This window comes from Brugia malayi, assembly GCF_000002995.4.
Source record: "Brugia malayi strain FR3 genome assembly, contig: Bm_v4_Chr1_scaffold_001, whole genome shotgun sequence".
Lineage (NCBI taxonomy): Eukaryota > Metazoa > Nematoda > Chromadorea > Rhabditida > Onchocercidae > Brugia > Brugia malayi.
The window spans coordinates 2,306,705-2,334,077 of NW_025062475.1; the positions used below are offsets into that span (position 1 = coordinate 2,306,705).

General features: G+C 20.2%; 2 protein-coding genes across 2 annotated transcripts; both read left to right on the top strand.

Moving 5' to 3' along the window:
* Positions 1-12,538: 12,538 nt before the first annotated feature.
* On the top strand, positions 12,539-23,214 carry Bma-mnr-1 (Uncharacterized protein; the record flags this gene model as incomplete). Its single annotated transcript, XM_043076311.1, has 12 exons — positions 12,539-12,605; positions 14,103-14,225; positions 15,963-16,124; positions 17,385-17,515; positions 18,497-18,612; positions 18,901-18,985; positions 20,123-20,329; positions 20,933-21,112; positions 21,805-21,927; positions 22,541-22,668; positions 22,773-22,868; positions 23,061-23,214. 12 exons carry the CDS (start codon positions 12,539-12,541, stop codon positions 23,212-23,214), a joined length of 1,572 nt encoding a protein of 523 aa, XP_042932245.1.
* Positions 23,215-25,518: 2,304 nt separating this feature from the next.
* On the top strand, positions 25,519-26,149 carry Bm8725 (sheath protein 5, identical; the record flags this gene model as incomplete). Its single annotated transcript, XM_001894070.2, has 2 exons — positions 25,519-25,675; positions 25,821-26,149. The coding sequence occupies 2 exons, from the start codon at positions 25,519-25,521 to the stop codon at positions 26,147-26,149; spliced, it is 486 nt and encodes a 161-aa protein (XP_001894105.2).
* Between the last annotated feature and the right edge of the window lie 1,224 nt (positions 26,150-27,373).

Consider the following 27,373-nt stretch of genomic DNA (forward strand, 5'->3'; position numbering starts at 1 on the left):
GTTTGATTATAAAATTTTGCAAAATTTGCTTTTTAAAAGTGAAAAACAAAAAAAGTTTTTCCTCTTCTTTTTTTTTTTTTTATTTTCATGAAAACAGAACACGAAAAAAAAATAATTGTTGTTTATGTTGATTGAGTGTAAAATAAACACGAATGACAGACAGGTGACAGATTTAATTAATATGCAGATGTTTGTTTGCATGAATGCATGCATGTACTCTTTTCATTGTTTCATATTTCAATGGTTGACAACTGTACCGGTGACAAATAATAAAAGATTCAAAAGGTTGGGTAGGTTGCAATGAATTAATGAAAAGAAAAATCAGGAAAAATAAAAAATGCATTTGTGTCTAGGCCAAGTAAAATTAGCTTATTAATGCATTATTATTACTATCATTATTATTCGTAGTTTTCTGTGTTATTATTGCTATTATTATTATTATTATAAGTGTATTATTGTTTGTTACTATTATTTGTTATTATTATTATTGTTATTAATACCATTGTTTATTGTTATTATTAACATTTATAGCAATTTTCATTATCTTCCATTTCTTCTTTTATAAAATTAAAACTTCATTTTTTTGCTGAATTTTTTCGACTTAAAATGAAAAATCAAGTGAAATAACAGAAAATAAAAATAAAAATAAAAACGGGTAAATTAAGGAAGATAAATTACATTCTTAATTTCATTTATTTGTCGAAAATGTGACTTGTACTAATTAATTTAGTATTAAACTTCGCTGTTCATTTCATGCATTCCAATTAATTAATTGTTCACGGATGATAAACTGGCTTATCGTTTGATAACAAATTTATTGAAATCAAAATTTTTATTCTATTCTTTTCTTGTTTAATTTCATTAGATTATTTTACTGAAAACATTTTGAATTGTTCTTTTTTTTTTTTTTCTTTTCTTTTTTAATTTCATTTATTTACATTTTAGGTTATTTTTTTAACATTTCCAAATTGTTATGAAAAAAGTTGAAATTTTGAATGCATAATGGTTCATATTTATTGAATATGTTTAAATTTTTCTGAAATTGATCATTTATTGCCCCCCCCCCAAAAAAAAAAAAAAAAATGTTTATATTTTTTCTTTTATGAAAGTGTAAAATTAATTTAAAACTTTCATCTTCAAATATTTACTTTGTTATTTTCTTCAACCTTTTTTTTTTTTTTTCAAGATTCTAATCCGTTTAATTATATATGCATATGGTATATTAGCAGAATTGTTTGAAATTTTTTAAAGTAATTCATCATCTTGTCGGTTGGGGTAATTAAACTCATATTAATTAATAAATCATTATCATCGCCAATATCATACATTGCAATCAGTGAATGAATGCATGAATGGGATGACAAGGAAGTGAAGTGGTTTGGCATTGAGGTCATCATCGGTCATTAGCGCCATCCTTCACATAATCTGTAAATTGATGTATAACAAATAGCATAATGGTTAAGTGGTCAGCAATTTATCCTTTCCTATGTTATAGTATAATATATTACGGTCATAGGGCAACATTGTATTAGTAATATACTAAAATTATTATTATTATTAATAATATTATTAATATTTATTAATAGTTATTATACAGCATAATGCAATAAAATAATTTAAATGTATAATAGAAATAAAATTTTCGAAAAAAAAAAGTGATAACATTAATAACAAACAAAACTTAAATATTTTCCTATGTCATTAATTAAATTATTTCTGTTCCCTTTTTTTTTATGATGATTGAATTTTGAATTATTTGCTCAAATAAATTACTGCCAAAATAAGAGAGATAATTCAAATAAGTTAAAAATGATTAATTAAATTAAATTTGTTCAAATAGTGGTAAATTAGGATCGATGTAATGAAGCAGGTAGGAAAGAAAATTAGCAACAAATTAAATTAGAAATTTGAAAGGTATTTTTTATCAATGTAATATTGTACAGTTCAAAAAAATTTGACATATCATTACACTGCCAATTTAATTTATTAATTTTGGTACTATCTTATATACAATTTAATTATCAAATAATGCTACAATACACTTGTGAATAAATTAGTTTTGTGATAATACAGTATTTTTCAATGTATTTTGCTAAATCATGCTACAGTAATCCTTTCTGCTGCGTCGTGTTACAGTAATTCTTCTGCTTAGCTATGTTACAGTAATTCCTTCTGCTAAGCCATGCTACAGTAATTCTTCTCTTAATCAGAAGAAATAATATGACAATATATTATGGAATAAATAAAATAATTAATGAAAATTGAAACAAAAATGATAGAACTGAATTACTTCGAAATAATATATTCATTATCATTTCGTTTATTTTTCATTTCTGCACTTATCTTTTAAAGTTATAAATTTATACTAAATAAATTACTGAACGATAACAGTTATCGATTTAATGATCTATTATCATTTATTGTAAAAATGTTATTATACATTGATAAAAATGATATTAAATCTTTGAATACACTTTTCTTTTAACAAATATTTTTATGTATTTTGATAATAATAATACTTAATAATCGATTTTCTTCATTTTTTCTTAGTTTTATTTAATTTTTTATTTCATTGACAAATTTCAATAATTATTTCATTGCAATCAAAGATTTTTTTTTTTTTTTTTTGTTCTTTTTGAGTGAAATTACAACACAATAATAATTAATAAAATGAAATTTAATTTCAAAATAGAGAAGTATATATAAAACTAAAATTTAAATTGTATTAAAGAATTATTTTATGATAACAAAAAAGAAAAAAAGAAAGGCTTTTTCCTTTTCTTTTTTTCAAACATAAAATAAATTGACTAATTTGGTTTTCAGGAAAGATTTTTTTTTGAAAGTTTAGATAATAGGATGGGATAAAAGAAAAAACGGAAATGGATAGAAATGAAAAAAAAAGGAAATTTATTCCCAAAAGATCTTCTCTCTCTCTCCCTCTCACTCTTTTCCCTCCTCTCTCTATGTATTTATTTATTTATCATTCGTTTCATTTCAAGAAGTAAAAATGTCTAATTCATATTTAGACACTTTATTACTATTATTATTAACATTATAATATATCAAAATAGTGATTATATACTCTTTTTCTTTTTCGTCTTTTTCTCTTTCTCTCTCCCTCTCTCTCTCTTTTTTTTCCTTTTTTCTTTGTTTTGATAGGAAATAAAATTGGTTCAAACAAAAGATGGAAAGAAAAAAAAAAAGAGTTGCAAAATAGTACAAATAAGCCGATGAGAATTATAGGAGAGAAAATATGGATGAGAGAGAGACAGACACACATACATATAGGAGAAAAGGAGGAAGGAATATAGAAAGAAAGAAAAAAAGTTATGTTGAAACAGTGAATTAGTTAAAAGCTATTTCAATTTTTCCCATTTTTTGAAATGTTTGAAATAGAAAAGACTAAAGTTTATGGCTTTCTCTCTTCGTTTTTTTTTTCTTTCTTTCTTTCTTTCATCAGCATAACATTTAATTTAATAGAGTATTGGATTTAAATAATAAATTTGTTAATTAAACCTTTCGTATTATTATTTAGTTAGTTATTTATTAATTATTATTATTATTGTTATCATTATCATTATTGTTATTTAGTTATTTATTTATTATTAATTATTGTTATTATTATTGTTATCATTATTATTATTATTATTATTATTATTATTATTATTATTATTATTATTATTATTACTATTATATTATTATTATCAATTATTTATTATTATTATTATTACTATCATTATTATTAATGCTATTATTATCATCATCATTATAATTATAATTATTATCGTTATTGTTAACCTTTCATATTATTTATTTATTGTTACTATTATTATTATAATTATTATCGTTATTATTATCACTGCTATTATTACTGCTATTATTATTGTTATTGTTATCATTATTATTGTTGTAACCATTGTTTGTTTCGTTTGTTGTTGAAGCGCAAAAATTTTTGTATACTTCTGAAATTTAATGAAATTTGATAGATTGCTAGTTGTAAAATGTTTCATTTGTCAGTCTGATTGAAATGTTCCCTTCTCATCTCAACAGCAAACATCATCATCATTACCATCATTATCATCATCATAATTATTATTGTCAATGTAGTCTGCTAACTATCAGATTATCTCAGTAATCTATCCGGATAATCCAATATCAAACTAGTTGATGATGTTGGCAGTAATGTTAATGTTGACAGTGATGATGATGATGATGATGGTGATATTAGTGTTGTTAATGAGCAACATGACAGGTATGATAAAAAGGTAGGAATAAATGTTGATTTTTTAAAGAAGAATGATATAGATTGATGATGATAATGATGATGATGATGATGATGAGAGAGAGAGAGAGAAAGGATTAAAAATGAAAAAAAAAAAAAAGTTGATTAGTGAGATATGAATTAATTGATAGGAATGATTTTAATGACTGAACTTTTAAATATTTCAAGTGGAAAAAATTGTTCATTAACAAAAATTTTGTAAAAAATGAAAGAGATAAGTTGAGGAAATGAAAAGTTATAATAATAATAAAGTAAGAAAAATTATGAGATAATATTATTAGTTGGATTAAAAATGATACAAATTATTTAATAATAGACGATATTGTTAATTAATTAATTAATTAATCTTTGCATTACTATCTCTGTTCAATTCTATATGTTACACTTTGATATTTACCACAACAACAATTGAAACAACCGCTATTACTACTAATATTACTACTATTACTACTAATATTACTACTATTACTACTAATATTACTACTATTGCTATTACTACTACTACTACTATTACTACTATTGATATTATTACTACTACCATTACTACTGTTAATATTATTACTACTACTATTACTATCATTATTACTAGTGTTGCTTCTATTTTATTACTTATTGCTAGTCATTAATGATTTTATTACCATTACTATTGTTACTACTATTACTAATAATACAGTTGGTGCAATAATGATAATAATTTTTTTCTAAAATAATTATATAATTAAATTGTTTACAATTTGTATTGTAAATAAATGAATAACAGTATTAGTTGAAGAAAAGAAAAACTTTCAAATTGTTTAATTTTTGATAATGAACAAAGAAATTATTTGAAATCACTAGCACAATTTATCAGAATTTTACAATCATTTAATAGATAATTTAAAATTTTGCTAAAACATTTGTGAATGATATCAATAATGCTAACATGTATTTCACATCATTATGCTAAAATCGGCTGAATTAAATTGATTAAAAATGAATAAGTCATATTTTAATTAATACTTTGATCAATATTTTGTGCTTCATTATATGCTACCAAGAATTATCTTATATGAAACAAAATGCATTAAATATATTTGGCTATTATTAAAGAGTAATTTCTAAATGTATAAAGTATATACTTATGTTATTATAATATTACACAATATGATTAACTTTTGAAATTACTCATTAATAATCTTATTTTAAATTAAATTTTAATTATGCATACAATAAAGTTTTTCTGAACAAATTTCATACTTTTCCTTCTTGAACCAATATTTAATATATTAATTCAATTATCTTGAAATAATATTGTATTTTTTTTTTGCTTTTAATCGAAATCTTTTTTTTTTTGGTTTTATTGTTATTATACGACATTTACATTAATCAAATCATTTTCCTCTCATTTTTATCACTGATCGGTCATTTTATCACTCCCTTAATTTTCCTCTCATTTTTATCACTGATCGGTCATTTTATCACTCCCTTAATTTTCCTCTCATTTTTATCACTGATCGGTCATTTTATCACTCCCTTAATTTTCCTCTCATTTTTATCACTGATCGGTCATTTTATCACTCCCTTAATTTTCCTCTCATTTTTATCACTGATCGGTCATTTTATCACTCCCTTAATTTTCCTCTCATTTTTATCACTGATCGGTCATTTTATCACTTTCTTCATTTTCATTTCAGTAATTGCTAGTATTGTCGAATTTTAATAAAACATAAAATGTTCGTTCTTATTGGATTCTTCTAAATAAAAAATAAAGTGAAAATTGGACATTGAAAAGCAGAAAAATTGAAAAAAAAAAAAGTGAGAATGAAATGATTAGCAGAAAATTTAACATTTATTACTAAACATTTTCTTGTGCTTAAAGCAACTATAATCTGTTTTCGACACTTTTTTTCCTTTCATCTTATCATATTAGCTTTGAAATATATTAAAAGTATGACACAAATGCTTAAAATAACTTTTAAAATTTCTTCCACTTTTTTATCTTTTCATAAAATTGGAAGTAAATTGTATGATTTCAATTTTAAAATTACTTTAAAATCGATATTTGTACAAAATGAAGAAAAAAAAAGGATGAAAAGGAAATATATGAAATATAATTATATAATTTGAAACAAAAATATTTAATTAATAACAAATTTTTTTGATTAACAAAATTTTAAGCATTAAAAATTTTTAAAAGATAAATTTATTATGTTATTTCAATCAATTGCACTAGTAAAATGTTCAATTTTTTTTTTTTTTTTTTTGCTTTTTCTCTTTTTGAAATACTAACTTAACTATTTGTATACTTTTTATCAATTAATCAGCTTAATTAAATTTATTCAACAAATATTTAAGCATAATCAATAAAAATTTTCAAAAAAAAAAAAAAAAATAATTTTTTGATATAAAATTTAAAAAAATAATTGTTTACAGTTCAATTTAAAATTTTTATTTCATGATTTTTTTTAACAAAAATAATTTGAAAGAAAAATTTTTTTAATATGATTTATTTTAAAAGTCATCACTTTTGTTCAAATCATTTACGACTCATACAAAATGAATTTGACACTTGGCTATAAATAATTGTCCCACGATGCCTTCCTTCCTTCCATTTCAATCCATTTTATATCTTCAATCTTCAATCTAACAAAATTACTATCACTTTGGCATTTAACTTTTACTATTTAACTTAACTTTATCTTACTTTTTCGTTTTGTTTCTTTATCAAAAAGAAAAGGCATAAAATTACTCAAAAATATTTTATATTTTATTTCGTTTCTGTTTTAAAAAAAAAAAAAAATTTGTTATTATTATGCTTACCATAATTACAAGAATGGTTTCTTAATATTACTTATATCAATAATAATAAATGTCATCTAAACAGAATAATAATAAATATTATTAAATTACAAATAAAATAATAATAGATGCAAACAATAATATATTATTAATTTATAGATTTTACAATTAATAATAATATCAAATAGTTTGATTAAATAATTTGTAAAGTATAAAAGTATTATTTATAAATATATATAAATAGATTTAAATTTTAAATAAATTTAAATATTACTTCTACCAATAATCGTAATAATAATTACAGTTGTACCTTTCGTGATATTATTATTATTGTTGTTGTTATTATTACTACTACTATTATTACTTATTGTAGTTATTAATGTAATTGCATATTTCTTTAAAATATAATTTTCTTTCCTGTAATTTTGATTACTTATAGTAATCAAAATTTTGAGTAACATTTCCAATTCAATGAATTTAAAAGAAAATATTCAAAAATTTTCAAACTGATTTGATAATAATGTCAACACCATCCATTTTATTTACCAAATAATTGCTTAGACAAATTAATTTAAAGCTTTCTTGCAAATTATTTACAGATCATTGAACTATTCAATTCTTTTCCAAATTTATAAACTTTATAAAATTATACTAAATTGCATTTTCTTTATGGTTAAAATTAATTATTCCTTTAATTGGTGAATTTTAAAAATTTTTCAATTTAAATCAAAAAATTTTTAATTTACAATCAAAAAAAAAAAAAAAAAAGAAACAATCATTAATCTCATTTTATGTCTTTTTTTTTCTTTCTAACATTTGTTGAAAATTTTTTAATGACAAAATTCAAATTGAATAATTACCATTGTCATATCATTGTGATACGCATTGAATGAAATGAAAATGAAACAAAAAAAAAAATTGGATTAATTAAATTTGCATTTGAGAAAATGAATTTCTTTTTTTTTTCTTATTTATTCTTTTAATTTTCTAAGAAAATAAAAGGAAAAAATTAAATTTTTTTTTCTCCTTTTTTTCTTAATATTTTGAATTTAATTTTTTAAAAAATTTTTATTTATAATAATTTTTTTTTTTAATAGTTTGAAATACTTTCTTTTTTGTTAGTAAAATTCCAACTTATCACAATTTTTCATCCTTTTCTTCCACTTTCATCCATCTTTCCTCTCCTCTCCTCTCTTCCTCTCTCCTCCCCTTCTCCTCCTTCTCTCCTCCTCCTCCTCCTTCTTCTGCTATTCCTGTTTATATTCGGTTATTATCCGTTCCGGAAATCGGTTACTCACCATTCCCTGGTTATTGGTTTACACTTTTAACCATCCATATATACTGCAAAAGATTGATGTATTTTAGATTTATCCGTCTATTGTGTTATTAACTTCAAAATTTTAAAAGTTTCATTTCTTTCTCTCTCTCTCTCTCCCTTTCTCTCCCTCTCCCTCTCTCTCTCTCTTTTTTCTCTTCTAATTTCTTATCTTTTATAAATTTTCCACTAAAATTTTCAATTTATTCTATAATTTAATATGTATGATAAAGCCTTTAATTCTCATTTCATTTTTTAAATGTCAATTTTTAAAACTAAATTTTTTGTTTATTTTCAAATAAATAAATAATTTTCGTTTTCTTTTTTTTCTTTTTTTTTTGGAAAATTTTTCAAATTTTGAAATTATTCTAAAAGAAAAAGAAAAAAGAAAAAAAAAATCAAAGACAAAAGGATTAGATTGTAAATAAAGTAAACAACTGTTAGTGATGTATTAATGACAAAAGAATCGGACAAGAAGCTAATCATTTGAGTTAAAAGAAATGGAGTACTGTTGATGGATGATGATAAATTGATTAAATGATAACATTTGATAAATAATTTATCAAATGTTATCACTAATAAATTTAGACAATTAATATTGTTGTTTATTCGGAATTTTTGGCTAAAGCTATATGTACGAATTAATTAATCAAATATTGCTTAAAATAAAATAAAAATTTGTGCTATTAATTTTGTATTATTTTTTTTTTTTAAATTATTTTTGGTTAATTTAATTTTTTCTCTTTTCATTAAAGAAATGCAAATTTAATTTAATTATTTTTAATTCTTCTTTGTTGAAAATCTTTTTTTTTTTTTTTGCTTAAAATCATAAAATTTTAATTGAATTATTTTTGATTGTTTAAATAAATGTTTTTTTTTTTTTTTTTGTTTTGTTTTGGCCAACAAATATGAATTAATTCGATTATTATTTAATTTTAATCTTGAATTTTGATGAATATTTTTGATTTCTAAATTTAAATTTTAATTATATTTTAAATTAACATTCGCAATTTGTCGAGAAGCGATGTATGATAACGATGATTTGAATATTTATAAATATTTAAAATGTTTGGAAAAACTACTGCTAAGCAATATAGTTTCATTTGTCTTATGCTATTGTAATTAATTTCATTTAATTAATTTTTGTTTTATTTAATTAATTTTTCATTAATTAAAATTTCAATCTAATTAATCGCACTTTTTTTTTGTTTACAAAATTTTATTTGTATTATTTGTAAAAAAATTAAAAAAGAAATGACAAAGGAGAAAAATAATATTTTTATGTAATAAGGAAATAAAAAAAAACAATAAATTATGTAAACAAATAAACAAATTAATTAATTAATTAATTAAAAGGATTATAGTGAGAGAAAAAAAAAGGTAATTAATTGAAATTATTATTATACAATCATAAGAGATAACACTTTTAAATATTTATCAAAATTTTGAAATAATTTCAATGGTAATTTTGATAAATTATAAAATACAATTAAATATTATCAAAATTAAAAATTACCCAAATTATTTTATTATTAGTAAGTTTTTTCGCTTTTTTTTTTGAAAATATTTTGATTAATTGATAAATGGATGAATTTTTTTTTTTTTCTTACTGACAACGTATATTAAAATAAAATTTTAATGTAACCTAAAATTAAGCACAATACGTTTTTAATATTATAAATTAAAAATGATATACTAAAATTAATTAATACAAAACAAAATGTTTAATCTAAACAAACACATAAAAAAAATTTTTTTTTTTTTAAAAAAAGAATTTAAGTTACTCTTTCGGTCCCTTTTATCTTTACTAATAATTACTTTACTAATAAAAACAAAATTCGAGAATTTTCTTTTCTTTTTTTCCTTTTTTTTTTTTGCTCTATTTATTTGATTATTAATTGATGAAAATTTTTTTTTGCATTAAAAAAAATTTTTTTTTTTTTTATAATACATAAAAAAATTTGAAATCTTCATTGTGTATTAATTTTTTTCAATTTTATTTAATTTTTTTTTTTTTTTTTATTCTATTCATTTGACCTATATTTATAAATAACACCTGCTCTTTTGTCCCTTTTCTTTTTTTTTTTTTTTGAAATTTTTATTTTTTAAAAAAAATTTTTTTATAATTAAAATTATTTTTTTAGAAAAATAAATAATAAATAAACTAACTTTTCTTTTTTCCTACTAATTACTTATGAGATTTATTATGAATTTAAAGTGCTATAACATATGTTTAGTGTTGTAGTATTTGCTAACTAATCAAAGGTAACAGAGGTCAGATAGAAATGAAAGGTAACAAAAGGTCAAATGAAAATAAAAGGTTGCTGAAAGAGAGAGAGAGAGAGGGAAAGAGGGAGGGAGAGAGAGAGGGAGGGAGAGTTGGGGTCAATCGTCATCTTATCAATCAACATAATCTAAACCTCAGGGAACTAACTACTAACTAACTTCTAGAATTATTCCATTTCAGTTTATTACACTTTTTCTAGCAAAAGAAACGATAAAATAATTTTAATCTCTTTTATTTGCTAAAAAAAATAAATAAATAAATAAAATTAAAACGAATAAAATATTTTTTTCTAAAAATTTCAATTAAAAAATATACACAAATTGAAGTAGAAAAAAATTATACTAAAATTTAAATTTTTCAATTTAAAAAATTTTACAAAACAAATTTAAATATTAGATAAAAAATAAATTTAAATTTCATCAAGAAAAATGTTTGAATTTTGATTAATTAATCAAAGTATTTCAATTTTTTTTTTTTTTTAATTCTAAAAATTTGTTTAGACATTAAATTAAAACATGTAAATAAGAGTAAAAATTTTTCAATTTTTAATTTAGTTTCTATATAAAATTTAAATTTTAACAATTATTAATTTTTAATTAATTTTAAATTAATAATTTATTAATTTCTAACATTGCACTGAAAAAGATTTTCATTTTTCTTTGAAAGTTTATTGAGGAGAAAATTATAAACAAATAATTATTTAATGAATAATTTAAAAATATTAAATTTAATCAATAAATATTTGATAAGTTAATCAATTATGATATAATTATCATTTTGTATTGTTTAAATTTGAATAATTTATATAAAATTAACTTATTTAAATTGATTAAGTAATAGTGAAAATAAAATAGTATTAAAAGAGAGTACCATGACACTTCTTTTTTTTTCATTTTCACATTTCGGTATGATATGTTGGTATAATGTTCAAGGTCATTTGAAAATTCTCTTTTTCATCTTTGATTCTTTTTTTTTTTTTTTTTGTTTGTTTAGTTAAGGAATGATTTTTAGGTTAAATATTTTCTAATGAAATAGAAATTAAATTAAATAATTTTAAATTGAGTATACATAGCAAATTTTTAGGACAAATATTTTTTAATGAAATAGAAATTAAATTAAATAATTTTAAATTGAGTATACATAGCAAATTTTTAGGACAAATATTTTTTAATGAAATAGAAATTAAATTAAATAATTTTAAATTGAGTATACATAGCAAATTTTTAGGACAAATATTTTTTAATGAAATAGAAATTAAATTAAATAATTTTAAATTGAGTATACATAGCAAATTTTTAGGACAAATATTTTTTAATGAAATAGAAATTAAATTAAATAATTTTAAATTGAATATATATATATATATATATATATAGCAAATAAATAGAAATTAAAATAGCATAATTTTAAAACAAAGTATTTTGTAAAATCATAACAAAATAAGTGAATAATGTTTTGAGAGAAATAAATGTAAAATAATGAAAAATAAATTTAAAAAAATTTTTGTTGAAAAATAAAATTGATTAGAATTGTTATTGTATAGTTTTGATATAAAAATTCAATTTTAACATTTTTTTTTTTTTTTTCTATAATATGTTATTTAAAATAATAATTAATTTTTTTCTGATTAATGATAATTGTTTTTTTCTTTTTTTTTAATCGTAATTTGAATATTTATAAATTAATTTTTAAATTTTGATATGTTTCAGTATTATAAATTATAAAATTACGACGATATTATTGTGAAAATACGACAAAAGAAAATGGAAATAAAATATGAAATTAATTGCAAACATTGAATTATTGGAATGTATTTGTGCGCTTTTACAGTAATTCACTTAAAACAAAGTAAACAATACAATTGCGCCAAAGGCTAATGTTTTGTTTTAATTTTATTTTCTGCGCATTATGGTTGGTTGGTTTGGTAGCAAATGGTTGTTACGGTATGTTATTATTATTATTATTTTTTTTTATTTTGCTTTATTTTTTTTTCCTTATTTAATTTTTTTTTTTTGGCTAATTAGAAATTAAAAATTTAAAGTTTCAATTTTGGTAATCAAAAAAAAAAAGTAATAATAACAATAATAGTAGTACTATAAATAATAATAATAATAATAATTTTAGTTCCAATTTTTCTTTTTAGCTTTCTTTACTAGTATAGTTTAAAATTAAATATTAAATTTTACAAAAATTATTCAACAGTATTTATGATGTTCACATCAAATTGATTATATTATAATTTGAGAATACTTTAGTAGTATTTTATAAATTTTAAAATTCTATTTAATTGATTTTATTTTATCTTTCTCCTTTTACATATAATTTCTTGCTGATTTCAGTTATTAAATTATTATTTTATAATTTAAACTTCAAAAAATAAATAAATAAATAAATTCTTGTTAAAATAAACATTTGACGATAATATATAGAAATTAAAATGTTAGAAAAAAAAAAAATTTACCATTTGATGACAACAATGCAATTTTATTCGATTGGAATCTATAAAAAAAGGCGACAATGACAATGACAGCGACAATGACAATGATTGTAAATTAGTATGCGACACAAAAATGTGTCTTTCTTTTTTGATTATCATTAAAGAATATTCTTTAGATTAACTCATCAAATTGTTGTTAATTTTCAAAAAAAAAAAAAAAAATGAAACTTTTAAAAATTAAAGAAAAAAAGAAAAAAATATATAGGAAATATTCAAAGTTTAAAAAAAAAAAAAAAAAACGAATATAATAATATTATTTTTTTTTTAATAAATTGCATAAATTATAATATTATTTAATCATTCAAAAAAAAAAAAAAAAAAAGAAAAATGATTTCATTATTATTTTAATAATTAATTTATTTAATTACTTTGTAATAATTGTTGTACTTAAAAATTAAATTAGAAAATAAAACTTTATGTGCTAATTAAGTAAATTATTCATTTCTAAATTAAACGATTTACTTATTTGTAAAATAATTCTTATTTTTATTTTTATTATTTCTTTTTTTTTTTTTTTTTGAATTTCAAAATATTTTCGAATATTTCGTATAGTTTGAAGAATTTAAAAATTTAAGCACATCTAAAGAAGTCATAATTCATTCATTCATACTACATTTGTTTATAAAACTAAAATAAACTTAAAATTCATTCCTTATCACTATTCCTCTCTCCTATTTCACTCTTTCATTTACCTCTCTCTCTCTCTCTCTCTCTCCCTCTCTCTCTCGGGAAAATTCAAATATCATATGAGGACAGATGACAAAAGATGTGACACAAAAAAAAAAAAAAGCATATTATTATCATTTAAAACAATCATTTGTTTTTTATCAAAAAAAGAAAAACAAAAAAAATGTAAATATTCTTTATTATATAAATTTTAAATTTTGAAATTAATTTTTTTTAATTTTAATTAAAATTAAAAAAAAAAATTTTTTTTTTCTAGGTTACGTATCACGAACACGTGTATCAGCTGTTGAAATTTGGCGTAATGATAGTAATAACGATGGTGAAGTACAAATAGCACATGGAATTAATAGTTGGCCAGCATTACTCGAACAACTTAATGGTTAATAAATATTTTTAATATTAGAATTAATAATAATAATATTGGAAATGAAAAAAAAAATTGGAAATGAAATAGGAAGAAGAAATGTATGGAAGGAATTTTTGATAGTTTTCAATAATTTACAAAAATTTTAATTGAAATATTTATTATACGTAAAAAAAAAATTTGATTTCAATTTTATCATATTTGTTAGTAGCAAAACTAATTTTTCAATTCAAAATTTTATTTGAATTTCCAATTATTATTATTATTAATTCTAATATTTAATAAAAATTATGCATGAAACAAAAATTTGATTTAAAAATAAATATAAAATTTATTATTATTCAACAAAATGAGTAAACAATTATTGTAAATAAACATATATTTCTCAAATGGTAAATAAATCATAGAATATTTGTGCAACTAAAATTTAAAACTGAAAAAAAAAAAAAAAAAAAAAAGAAAAGAATATATTTAATTTGTTTTATGTTTGAATTCAATTGCATTTATTAATAATTAATTTACTAAGTAAATTTTTTATAAATTTACATTTTCATATTTACCAATCATTCATTCAAAATTTTTTTATTATTTATTTTTCGATTATAATTAGCAAATTGTTGCATTTTATGCAAATTCTTGTCTTTTCGCTTTTTTTTTTGCCTCATTTAATTAAAAATTTTAAAAATAAATTTTTTTAAATTAAAAGGAAAATTAATTTTTTTTTAAATTAAAGCGAAAATTTAATTAGCTCATTTAATTAAAAATTTTAAAATTAGCACAAAAAATTTTTTTTTCTGAAATATATTTTTATAATAATTGTAAATTAACGAATTTATCATTTTACTTTTAGCTTTTTAAAAATTTGATTGATTTGATTAATGATCAAATTAGAAGTTGTGAATTAGCAGTAACATATGGCACATAAAAATTGTAATAAATTAGCTTAATTAATAATATTAGCAAAAATTTTGATTTATTAGCATGAAATTATTGGATGGGCTAAAAATTCATTTACAATTAAATGTTGCAAAATTGATCGAAATTAAACTAAAAATTTTAAATTGAAATGAGATGGATAAGATTCATCGCATTTTATAATTTATAATATTAAATTTTATATAATTAATCATATTATTTAGCCAATATATTATTTTATTTGCTAATATTCGTTGCTTAATTAATTTTTGAAATGAATATAAGCTAATTTTATGATAGTTTTAGCTTCAGCTTATAAATTTTTTTTCTTTTTTTGCGCAGTAAAATTAAATGAAATCAAAGATTAAAATTTGAAATAATTAATCTAATATTTGTGAAAAAATTTTCAAAAAAAAAAAAGAAAGACAAAAATTAAGACTAAAAAATTGCCAACCTTAATTTGCTATAATAATATTTTTCAATTTCAAATATTTAATTCAACTAATTCAAAAAAAAAAAACAAATTTCTATTTCAAAATTATAAATAAGTGTTTAAAAAAATTTGCAAACAAAAAACGAAAAAATTTTATTCGTTTTTATAAATTTGATTTTACACATAAAACATTCTTATGATAAATTTTTAAAACAAAAAATAAAAATAAAATAAAATAAAATAAAAATGAAATAAAATAATGCAATTTATTACATTAAATTAATTCAAAATAAATAAATTAACCCACAAATAAAGTCTTTTGTTTATCATTTTTACTAAATAAATTTAAAAGAAAGAATTTAAAAAAAAATTTTTTTTTTTTAAATATTTAAATTTTTTTTTAGGACCAATTTTGGAACGAAGTACAATGATTGAAGGTGATGTTTTCATCTATTATCAACGTAAACATCATAATCGAGCGATACCACTAATGAGCGCACCTTTGAAGTTTGCCGATCGAATAACATTTAAAGAATGGCTTCGAGAAGTTGCAAAATTGCGCAAAGGTTTTAAATTTCTTTTTTTTTTTGTTTTGTTTAAAAAAATTTTATGATTAAATTTATTTCATTTGTTGTTAAAATTTATTTATAACACTAAAAAATGTTTAATTTTGTTTTATAATTGAATTAAATATTTATTCAAATTTTTTTTGTGTTTAATTTTATTAATTTTTTTTTTTTTGTTAAAATTTATTTATAACATTAAAGAATGTTTAATTTTGTTTGTCAATCTTTTTTTTTTTTTTTTTTGAAACTTTAAATAATATTTTTTAATTTTATAATAAATAATTTAAAAAAAAAAATTTTTTTTTTTAAAATAATTTTTTTGGATTAATTCTTTTTTTTTTTTTTTTTTTTTTTTTTTTGAATAAAAAATAAACAGTTTAAGTGACATTTTTCTTTTTCTTTTTTTTTTTAAATAAAAAACAAAAAAATATTTATTAAAAACATTTCAATACATTCATTAATAGCACAAAAATATTATTTTGGTCCGTAATTACAAATCTAAACCATAAGGTCATCATAATTATTGATCCCATCGATAATTATGATTAATCGATCAATCATTTTCGACTAAAATCGTTGACAATTCTTGCAAAGGTCATTGGATTGCACATTCCACTTTCCATTATTCTAATTACTTAAAACCTAATGAAATTAATTACAAACAAAGGTATTAATTATGATACAATAACATAATTAAACATAAAAACTCTGAGAAATGCTTAAAATCTAAATGAATTATAATTTGAATTCATATTTAAATCAATTTAAATGCAACGATAATTAATTAATTAACAAAAATGTTTGCAATAATTTAATATTTATAATTTTCTTTCCATTTTTCTATCAATTCTAATCTCTTATTTAAATTAATTTGTTAATTTAATAAATAGTAATTATTACAAACAAACAAACAAACAAAAAAAAAAAAAAAAAATTTTACACTAAGATATAAAATAATTTTTTCATTTTCTTAAATAATAATTGCCAATATTAGATTAATAAACTTTTTTTTTTTTTTGAAGTATTGATTTTAAAAATGCTTTAATTATTAAATTAATCAAGTGTAATAAATTATTGGGTATGTTAAAAGATATTTATTTTTTAATAAAAAAAAAAAAAAAATGTCAGAAATTTAGCAACAAAAAAAATAAATAAATAAAATTGTTTACAGAATAAAACTAACAATTAAATAAATATTTTTATCAGTTTTTTTTTCAAAAAGGAAAGAAAAATGATATCAAAAAGAAAATTATATTTTAGTAATTAAAATTAATGTTCGATCAACAGCAGCAATTCGTCCAGTATTGCAATATTTATTTGCTGCAAGTGAGGACATTTCTTCACCTGTTGTCCTACATGCAAATGTCTTCCGATCACCTAGAAGTAAAGAGGTAATTATTATTATTATCATTATCAGACTGCATTTTATCACTATCACATTATTATTATCATTATCAGACCATATTTTATCACTGTCACTATCACATTATTATTATCATTGTCAGACTATATTTTATCACTATCATTATCACATTATTATTATCATTGTCAGACTATATTTTATCACTATCACATTATTATTATCATCATCAGACTATATTTTATCACTATCATTATCACATTATTATTATCATTGTCAACTATATTTTATCACTATTACATTATTATTATTCATTGTCAGACTATATTTTGTCACTATCACTATCATACATTAAAATTATCATAAACATTAGAAGCTTGCAAATTTCACACTTATAATTTTGATTGATAAAAAGTAAGTAATTGTGATATGATAAACTTTATTAAATTCATTACTAAAATATAATAATTACAAGAAAAAAAAAGAGGAAAACATTATCATATATGAGATTTAAAACTTGTGTTTATTATAATTTAAATAAAGAAAAATAATCATAGCATAGTTTAATAATACTAATTTATTTCTATTTTTATTTGTTAAATTACCGAAAGCATAAAAATTATTATAAATTTCATTGTGATTTCAAGATTTAAGTATACAAAGAAAGGAAATTACAAATTTAATTTTGAATATTTTTTTAATCTAATCATAAATTATGATTAAAGCTTTACATTATTGCAATTACTACTATTACTATTATTTTTTTCGAATGTTCTTGTCATCATTATCATCATCATCATATTATTATTATTACTATTGCCACGCTTTTACTATTATCGCCATTTTCATTGTTGTTACTATTATTATCATTATCATTATTAATATTAATTATTATTACTGCTATTATTGTTGTTATCGTTAAAGTTATTTCTTGTTATTATTGTTAATGTTAGTACTATAGTATCAATAATTGTTCATTTATTTATTAATTAATAATTGATAATTGTTTTAGATGCCGGTAGATGCAGTGGAGTTTATTGATAGCGCAAAAGAATATTTTCCGGATGCAACTCTTTCAATTGGTTGGACAAAAAATAATCTATCAGAATTGACAATTCCACAACTGAAGTATGTCATTCTTTTGTAATTCAACATTTATTTAATTAATAAGTCATTAATTTAAAGAATAATTAGTAAAAAATAGAAATATATTACTTAATAAAAATAATAAATAATAAAAATAGAAAAATAATGAATTTAAAGGAATAATTAATGAAAATGAAAATATATTAAATTAGAAAAAATAAAATTTACATAATAATTATTTTTATCTAAACTGTTTTAATTCATTTTTTTTTTTTTGTTTTTTGTTTTAAGTGTCATAATTCATTTCAAAATTTTAATTCCAAATTTAAGTATTGGTTGGCGTGAGCTGCTTCAAGTACTAGCACTTATCAAAGAAATTGAACAACCGCTTATGCTAGCAATCCGACTTAGTACAGTAAGTTATTATCACTATACAGTATATTATTACACAGTAAGTTATGCTATACGGTAAGTTACTACAGTAATCTATCATGCTATAACTATAAGAATTCAATTTAAGTGCTTTATCTTAAAACGAGAATTTAGTTATTACTGAAACGCAGTATCTAAAACAGAAAGCTTGGCTACCATTTAACCATAATACCTAAAAGAAAAAGCTTGGCTACCATTTAACCATAATACCTAAAAGAAAAAGCTTGGCTACCATTTAACCATAATACCTAAAATAGAAAGCTTGGCTACTATTTAACCACAATATCTAAAAGAAAAAGCTTGGCTACCATTTAACCATAATACCTAAAAGAAAAAGCTTGGCTACCATTTAACCATAATACCTAAAAGAAAAAGCTTGGCTACCATTTAACCATAATACCTAAAAGAGAAAGCTTGGCTACCATTTAACCATAATACCTAAAAGAAAAAGCTTGGCTACCATTTAACCATAATACCTAAAAGAAAAAGCTTGGCTACCATTTAACCATAATACCTAAAATAGAAAGCTTGGCTACATTTAACCATAATACCTAAAAGAAAAAGCTTGGCTACCATTTAACCATAATACCTAAAAGAAAAAGCTTGGCTACCATTTAACCATAATACCTAAAAGAAAAAGCTTGGCTACCATTTAACCATAATACCTAAAAGAGAAAGCTTGGCCATCTCTGAAGCATATTGAATGAAAATTCAATATTTATTATTTTATTTTAATGTAACATTTAATATTTGCTATTTTCTTAGGCCTAAAACATTTTATACTAATGTAACTTCTGAAATATCATTAAAGCAAGAAAATCTTAGCACTATTCAATCAATTTCCATTGATATTTCGCTTTTTTCCTTTTCATTATGAATAAAAGTTAAAATTTGATGAGTCATACTGAATTGTTTTAAATTGAATTAATTAATTAATTGATAATTAGTTAATTATTGGATAAAAAATACTCAACGAAATTATTCTTACTTAGATCTCTAAAGTATATAAAAAACTAACTGTTACTTTAATTACTCATTTAGAAATTATTATTTTGTTTTTTTCTATTTTATAAAACATTTAATAAAAGCAAATCATTGCTTTCTTTTAATTCATTTTCAGGCTGCTTATTCCAGTAAACAAATTGAATTTATTTTGGGCATACGTTCCACAATTTCAATATTAATTTGGAGTGATGAAATGGATTTAATAAATGATTGGTTTGAAATAATTAATCTTCGATCAGGCGTATATTCTAAACGTTTAGTATTTGATTTAAATGATAAACATCGAAATGTATTGAAAATGCTTCCATATTCCATTGTTATGGTTAGTATAATTTTTTTAGTTTAATTAAATTAATGCAAAAATTAATAAAATTTTTTTTTTTTTTTTTTTTTAGTAATATAAATTTGTTCATTGATAATTTAATTTTTTATTATTATTATTATTAATATCATTATAGAGTTGTTATTTAATAATGATTTTATATTAATTTATTTAATAATATTTATTTCACTATTATTATCATGGAATTGTTATTTAATAATGATTTCATATTAACTTATTTGATAATAATTATTTAATAACAATTTTTTTTTAATTTACTTATCAAATTTATTCGTACATTTTTGCACTTATTTTTCATTAAAATTTCTTTACATAATGATAATAATAATAAATGATTAAATTAGAAAATTATTTAATTTGATAAACAATACATAATAACATTATTATTATTATTATTATTATTATTATTATTATTATTATTATTATTATTATTATTATTATTATTATTATTCATTAAATACTACAAATCATTAATTTATTAATTTTGAGAAACGGAAGAGAGAAACAAAAAAAATTAAAAAATTAAATTTTAAAATTTGAATTTTGTTTTTTTTTTTTTTTTAAATCTTTTTTTTTGTTCAGAGTGAAACAAAATTTAATCGAAATCATTGGAATTTGATAGAATTTCCATCCGTTTTTATTGAATCATCTGGTGCTGTAATAAGTGACGAAGGTATTGCATTTATCGGTTGGCCAACGGCATTCCTGATCTCACTCACACAGCCATCAGTATTTCCGGATAATCAAAGGATCACTGCTAAGGTTATCCTTTTTTTGTTTTTTCTTTTTTTTTTTTACTTTATCTCAATTTAATCAATTTAAATTTCAAAATTAGATTTGTTTGTTCTAAATTTAGCTAATTTATAAAATAAAATAAATATTTAATTTTTTTTTCCGATTAGATTTTATATTCAATTTTTGTTAAATTTCAAATTAACATTTGTTAATGCTAAATGTAGCTAATTTATAAATTAAAATAATTATTCAATTTTTTTCTTCCTTATTCAATTTTTGTCAATATTTAATAGAATTTAATTATATAATTTCATATATTAAATTTATGCAATTATTGACAAAGCAATAAATTCATAATACGTTAATTGCATACTTTTAATTTTTAAAATATTTAATTTTTGTAATAATTGATATTTTATTAATATTTATTTTGTAACTAATATATCATAAATCATTTGCTTATTTTTCTAAAACATTTTTTTGACAAATTTTTCACCATTTAAAGTATTTCAATATAAAATCAAAATTTTAAACTTTTAGAGTATTTTAATTTAAAGTAATTTGCTTTACTTTTTTTTTCATTCATACAATTGATTAGTTTTAGGAGAAAAAAAAAAAGATTTTTTCTTATTTTTTTTTTTTTTTTTTTTTGCTTAAATCTTAAATGAAATTCGAATTTAATTAATCAATTATTTTAATATAAAATGCAAAATTTTCAGCTAATATTTGTAAAAAAGAAACAAAATATCAATGATGATTGGTTAAAGCATAGTGGCTTTGTAATATATCTGTTAGAGAAAGTGCTCGATTTACAATCACCTGAAATTACCACCGGTATAAAGGTAAAATTAATATTTATTACCTTTATTATTTGCTAACTTTTCGAATTATTTTTTTTTCAAATTATTTTTTTAATTTTTAAAAAATTTAATATCAAAATTTTCAAATATTTATTGGTTACAATGGTCATTTATCAATAATTAATTGTTATCATTAAAATTGATGCAAAAAAAAAAAAAAAAAGAAAGTTATAAAAATATTTGTTACTTATAAAAAAATTATAAAACAAATTATTATTATAAAAAATATAGAAATAAAAAAATATATAATTATAAAACAAAAAAAAACAAAAATGTTGATAATAATAAGACGAAAATGATAAAATTATTTTAACAAAATTTAATTTTCAAAAAAAAAAAAAATATTTTAAATATTTAAGAAAATTCCTAACATTTTTTTTTTTTTTATATCAATTATTTTATTTGGTAAAATTTTTTCTTTCTTTTTCTTAGTTTTTTGAAGTTTAAATTTAAAAATTTTGATTTAGTTATAAAATTGATTGCTATATCAATATTTTATATGTTAATAATGTAAAATTAGTTTTATTAAGCATAATTATTAATTTAGGTAATTTAATTTTTTTAATTTTTAAAAATTTAATAACAAAATTTTCAGATTTTTATTGGTTACAATGGTCGTTTATCAATTGAAAATCGAGGAAAACGACACAATTACTATAATATGAAAGCAGCAGGACAAGTGCGCCATCATCAAAGTTGCTATGATATTGAACTTTTGGATAGGTATTTTATTTTTTTTTTTTTTTTTAATTGCTTTTATTAAAATTAATTTTGAAATTGAATTGATTGTTATTATTCAATGTTTTTAATTGAATTAATTTTTTTAGAGGTTGGCAAGTTGAGCTTACTGTTGGTGGAAATGATTGTAAAGATGAAAAAATGATAAATCCAACAAAAATTACTTTAGAAACATCATTAACAAAGTAAGAGTTAAATTTTTAAAAAACATTTTTTTTCAAAAAAAAAAAGAGGAAAATTATTTTTTTGATAATTTTTGAATTACAAAAAAAAAAAAAATTTTAGAATTTAAAATTTTGACATTTTTGAATTGAATTTTACATTTTTGTTTTCCCAAGGTTTGCGTCAAAATTTTCGTCATGTAGTGTAATTTTCAGGACACGTCAATTACGTAACGTAATTGTTTCAAAAATAGGTGATGGAAATTTAGATTTGATTATACGTGACCTGAAACATTCCTCCTCAAATCGACCTCAAATTAATTTATTCTGCTTATTTGTTATATTCAATATTGTTAGGATTTTCTCATAATTTTGAATATTTCCCTATGCTTATCTATTAATTATTTATTTTCCTAATTACAAATAAAAATTGCAAAAACAAAAACAAAAACAAAAAAAAAAAAAAAAAAAACGAAACGAAACGAAAGAAAATGAAAAATAATTTTTAAATGTATTAAAATAAAAAAAAAATTTTTGTTCATCCAATTAGTAAATTAAAATTTTTCATTTTAGCTAATTTCAGTGAAAAAAAAAAAAGAAAGAAATTCCATTTGATGAAAATATTTCAATAAACAAACAAACAAACAAACTTATAATTTATAACCAAATAATATTTATGAAAATTTTTGAAATTTTTTTTTAATTGTTCATATTTATTTTTTTAATTTGTTCATTTTTTCAATTTTATTTATTTTTTTTTTCCAATCATTTTCGGTGATAATTCTTTATTTGCATTCTTTTTTATTTGATTGTTATGTATGTATTTTGGTTAATGTTAATCTAATTATAATTTTAAAAAAAAAAATTTAATTACTGAATTATAATTTTAAAATTATAAAAAATATTTTTGTATGTTTCTCATTGTTTTTTCTTTTGCATTTTTTTTTTTTTCTATCAAATCACTATGCTATGCATAGAATGTTATTAATGTAGCATAAATAATATATATGTTAGACATTTTAAATTTAACATTTTCATTTTTTTTTTTTTTACATTTCAAAAATAATAACTTTTACTTATTCATTACAAATAAAGTAAAAAAAAATTATATTAGTTAATTAATTAATTAATTAATTCTAAATGCTAACAATTCAGCAAAAAAAAAACTAATAAATTATTAATTTAAAATGAAATTTTAAATTTGCTTTTAGATCAATTAACATTTATTGCTGTAATAGCTCTAAACAATTTATACTAACAGATGGTAAATGGAAATGTGACAAGAAAAGATTGAAGCTAAATAATCAATTAGCCAAGTAAAAATTATTTGTGTCACATCAGATCAATTATTTGACAATAATTAGTAAAGTAAAGTGTTTTTTAATTGTCACATAATTGTATATATAAAATAAACGAATTAAATTACTTGAAGTATATCGATGTCAACTTCAAAATAATAATTTAATTTTTAACACTAACAAATGAATTAATGATTTTAAATGTCGTTTCTTCTTTTTTTTTTTTTTTTTTCACTTTGGATGCAATTAATAGAAATTATTTAAATGATAAAAGGAAAAAAGATAATATTTAAAATAAATTTGCATACTTTAAAAGAAAAAAATCTAATGTGATCTAAGTTTTTTTTGCTCTTTTTTGCGCAAAAAGTAAAGGAAAATGAAAGAAAATTTTTGATAATAAATCAAAAATTGATAAATATTTATTCTAATATTCATTAAATAATAAATGAAAATTAAATAGTATTGTTAATAATAAAATGTCTACAATTGTAATTTTACTTTAAAAAATTTTTTTAAAAATAATTGTACTTAAAAAAAAATATATGATGGAAATATTTTCTTATTAAAATATTTGATTAGTTCAGTTTGAATCAAATATGATACATTTTTTTTGATTTCATTTTTTTTTGAGCTTCTTATCAAAAAAAAAAAATTTAAATATATATCACACATTATGATAAATTTGCCGAACCATTGACAATTAAATTATGCTTAATTCATAATTTTAAAAAATTTTTTTTTTTTTTAACAATTAAAAATAAAAAAAAAATCAAATGAACAAAATTAGTTTGATAAGTTATGCATTTTTTTTTTTTTCAAACAAAAAAATATCAAATTGAAAAAAAACAAAAAATTTCAAAGAACAAAATAAAGAGAAAAAAAATTTTTTTTTTTTAGCTAACTATCATTGTTCACAAAAAAGCAATTTTTGATCAAAAAAAAAACATTTTTTTAAAAAATATCACGTTATTTGAGTAAAAGATTTCCAAATTATATATAAGCAGAAAATGATAAAGCAAAATGTCACCAAAATAAGACGACAAAGTAAGCGTAGGTAAGTTAGTTTGAATAAATGAAAAGAATTTATTTAGTAATGAATGACTGGTTGGTCGGTCATTTTTGTCACACTTAACAGCATTTTCGAGAATGAATTAACTTGTAGTGAGGGGGGGGGGGGTCTTTTTTTTTAATTTCTATCTAATAAATATATGAAAAAATTGTTGATAAATTTGAGGTAGCTTATTTTTTGTAATTTAGAATTTTTCGCACACTTTTAAAGCTATATTTTAATAATTTTTTATTTTTAATTTAATTTAAAGTTTTAAAAAAAAAAAAAAACTTTTTTTTTGATTCCAAATATTATGATAATTTCAGTTATGTGTTGTAAGCTTATTCCTTCGTTTTGCATGCTTCTATCGGTAGCAAATGCAATGTACTACGGAGGAGGTTATGGACAGCAACCAGGTGCACCACGATTACCTGCACCAACTATGCAACCACAAATCCATGGTTTGCAACCCAGGCAACCGCTAAGTAATTAATTATGAATTATATAGCATGTGGCAATCATTTTTGCTTCTTGTAAATTTCCTCGTGTTACTCAGTAGCTAAATTTGATCAAGATTTAAACGATGAATTTAAATTTAAATGAATATCAACGAATAATTTCATATTTCAGCTGTTGGTCAACCATGTAGTGGTTGTGTAGTAAATATAAATTGTGGTCAAGACTGCATGCCGACGGTACCACCATACACACAGCAACCAATGCCACCATATACACAGCAACCAATACCACCATATACACAGCAACCAATGCCACCATATACACAGCAACCAATACCACCATATACGCAACCATATTGGACATTACCACCTACACAAAGACCAGCATGGACAATTGGGCCACCGTTAACTCAAAAACCAAAACAACCTTCACCATGGGGTTGTCGTTTGTGTCCATGTTACATACCTCCTCCATGTCAGATATGTCAACCATGTCAATGAGAACTATGAGCACTTCATTCAACCATAGCTAAAACAAAAAAAAAAAAAAACAATTTTCTATTTCATTATTATTCCTCAGTAAAAGACTTAGTAAATTTCTTGCAAACATATAGCAAAAGACAGTTTTAACAAAATAAATTTGTGAGATTGAAAATTCAATTTCATTACGATTAATGTTTTGATCTGAAGTCAGCAAAGATAATTGGAAACAAATTTTGCTCATAAAGTATAATATTAGATTTATCTTAGATTATTAAACTATCCTAGAAGTGGCGCAAAAGTTTCATCAAAAGAAGCGCCATTGTGAAATGCTTATTATACAGTTTCTGTGCATTAATTATTTTCCGTGGAAAAATTGAAAGTTCGAATTGTGAATAAAATTCATTAAACCATTTTGATTGAAATACAACAGTAATCACATCTAACTTAATTTTTTCAACTTCTTTACAAACAGTTTTTGTTATTTATAAGATTTGACATTAAAAAGATTTCTCTATTTCTCACCAACTCCAGAGATTTAGTAAATAGAGTTCTTAACAATTAATTTAAATCGTAAACTGAAACTTAGTCTGAACTATTAATACGTATCCAAATTATTTGCTCTCTATTTGCTTCAAGTTTCCTTTTTTTTTTTTTTTTTCTGAACTTCAGTCATTTGAAAAATTGAAACTAAAACATAAATGTCCCTCGTTCAGAAGTGAAAACCAACGTTTAGAGTACAGTTCACATTCCTTTCCTTAAAAAAACAAAGAGAAAGAAAAGTATAAAACATTCTTCCAAAGGTTATTAAATGAAAAATGTTGCAAAGATATTTGTTTTATTTCAAATCAAGCGGAAGTTCAAATCGAACATTTGTGGAACATAAACGTAAGCTCAGTTGAAACGTAAACTCATCAAGTCTGAAGCAAACAAGCGTGGTTAACTCTATCACGTCTATATACTACGATCCAAAGCATACCGGATTTCAACCGAAACACTCTGCATTCTTCCTGATTTCCGGACTCAATCCATTAAATTGACTTAAATTCACTCAAACTATTAGAAAATAATGCTTTGCTACATACTTTCTCAGCTTTACAATTTTAAATTGCTATCAGCTGTTGTACTTTCATCCCATTACTGATACCAAATAAACTAATAAACTATTATGAACAAGTGTGCCAATAACGTGAAATATTTTCCACCTAATAAGCAACCATTATTATACGTGAAAAGTTTGCTACT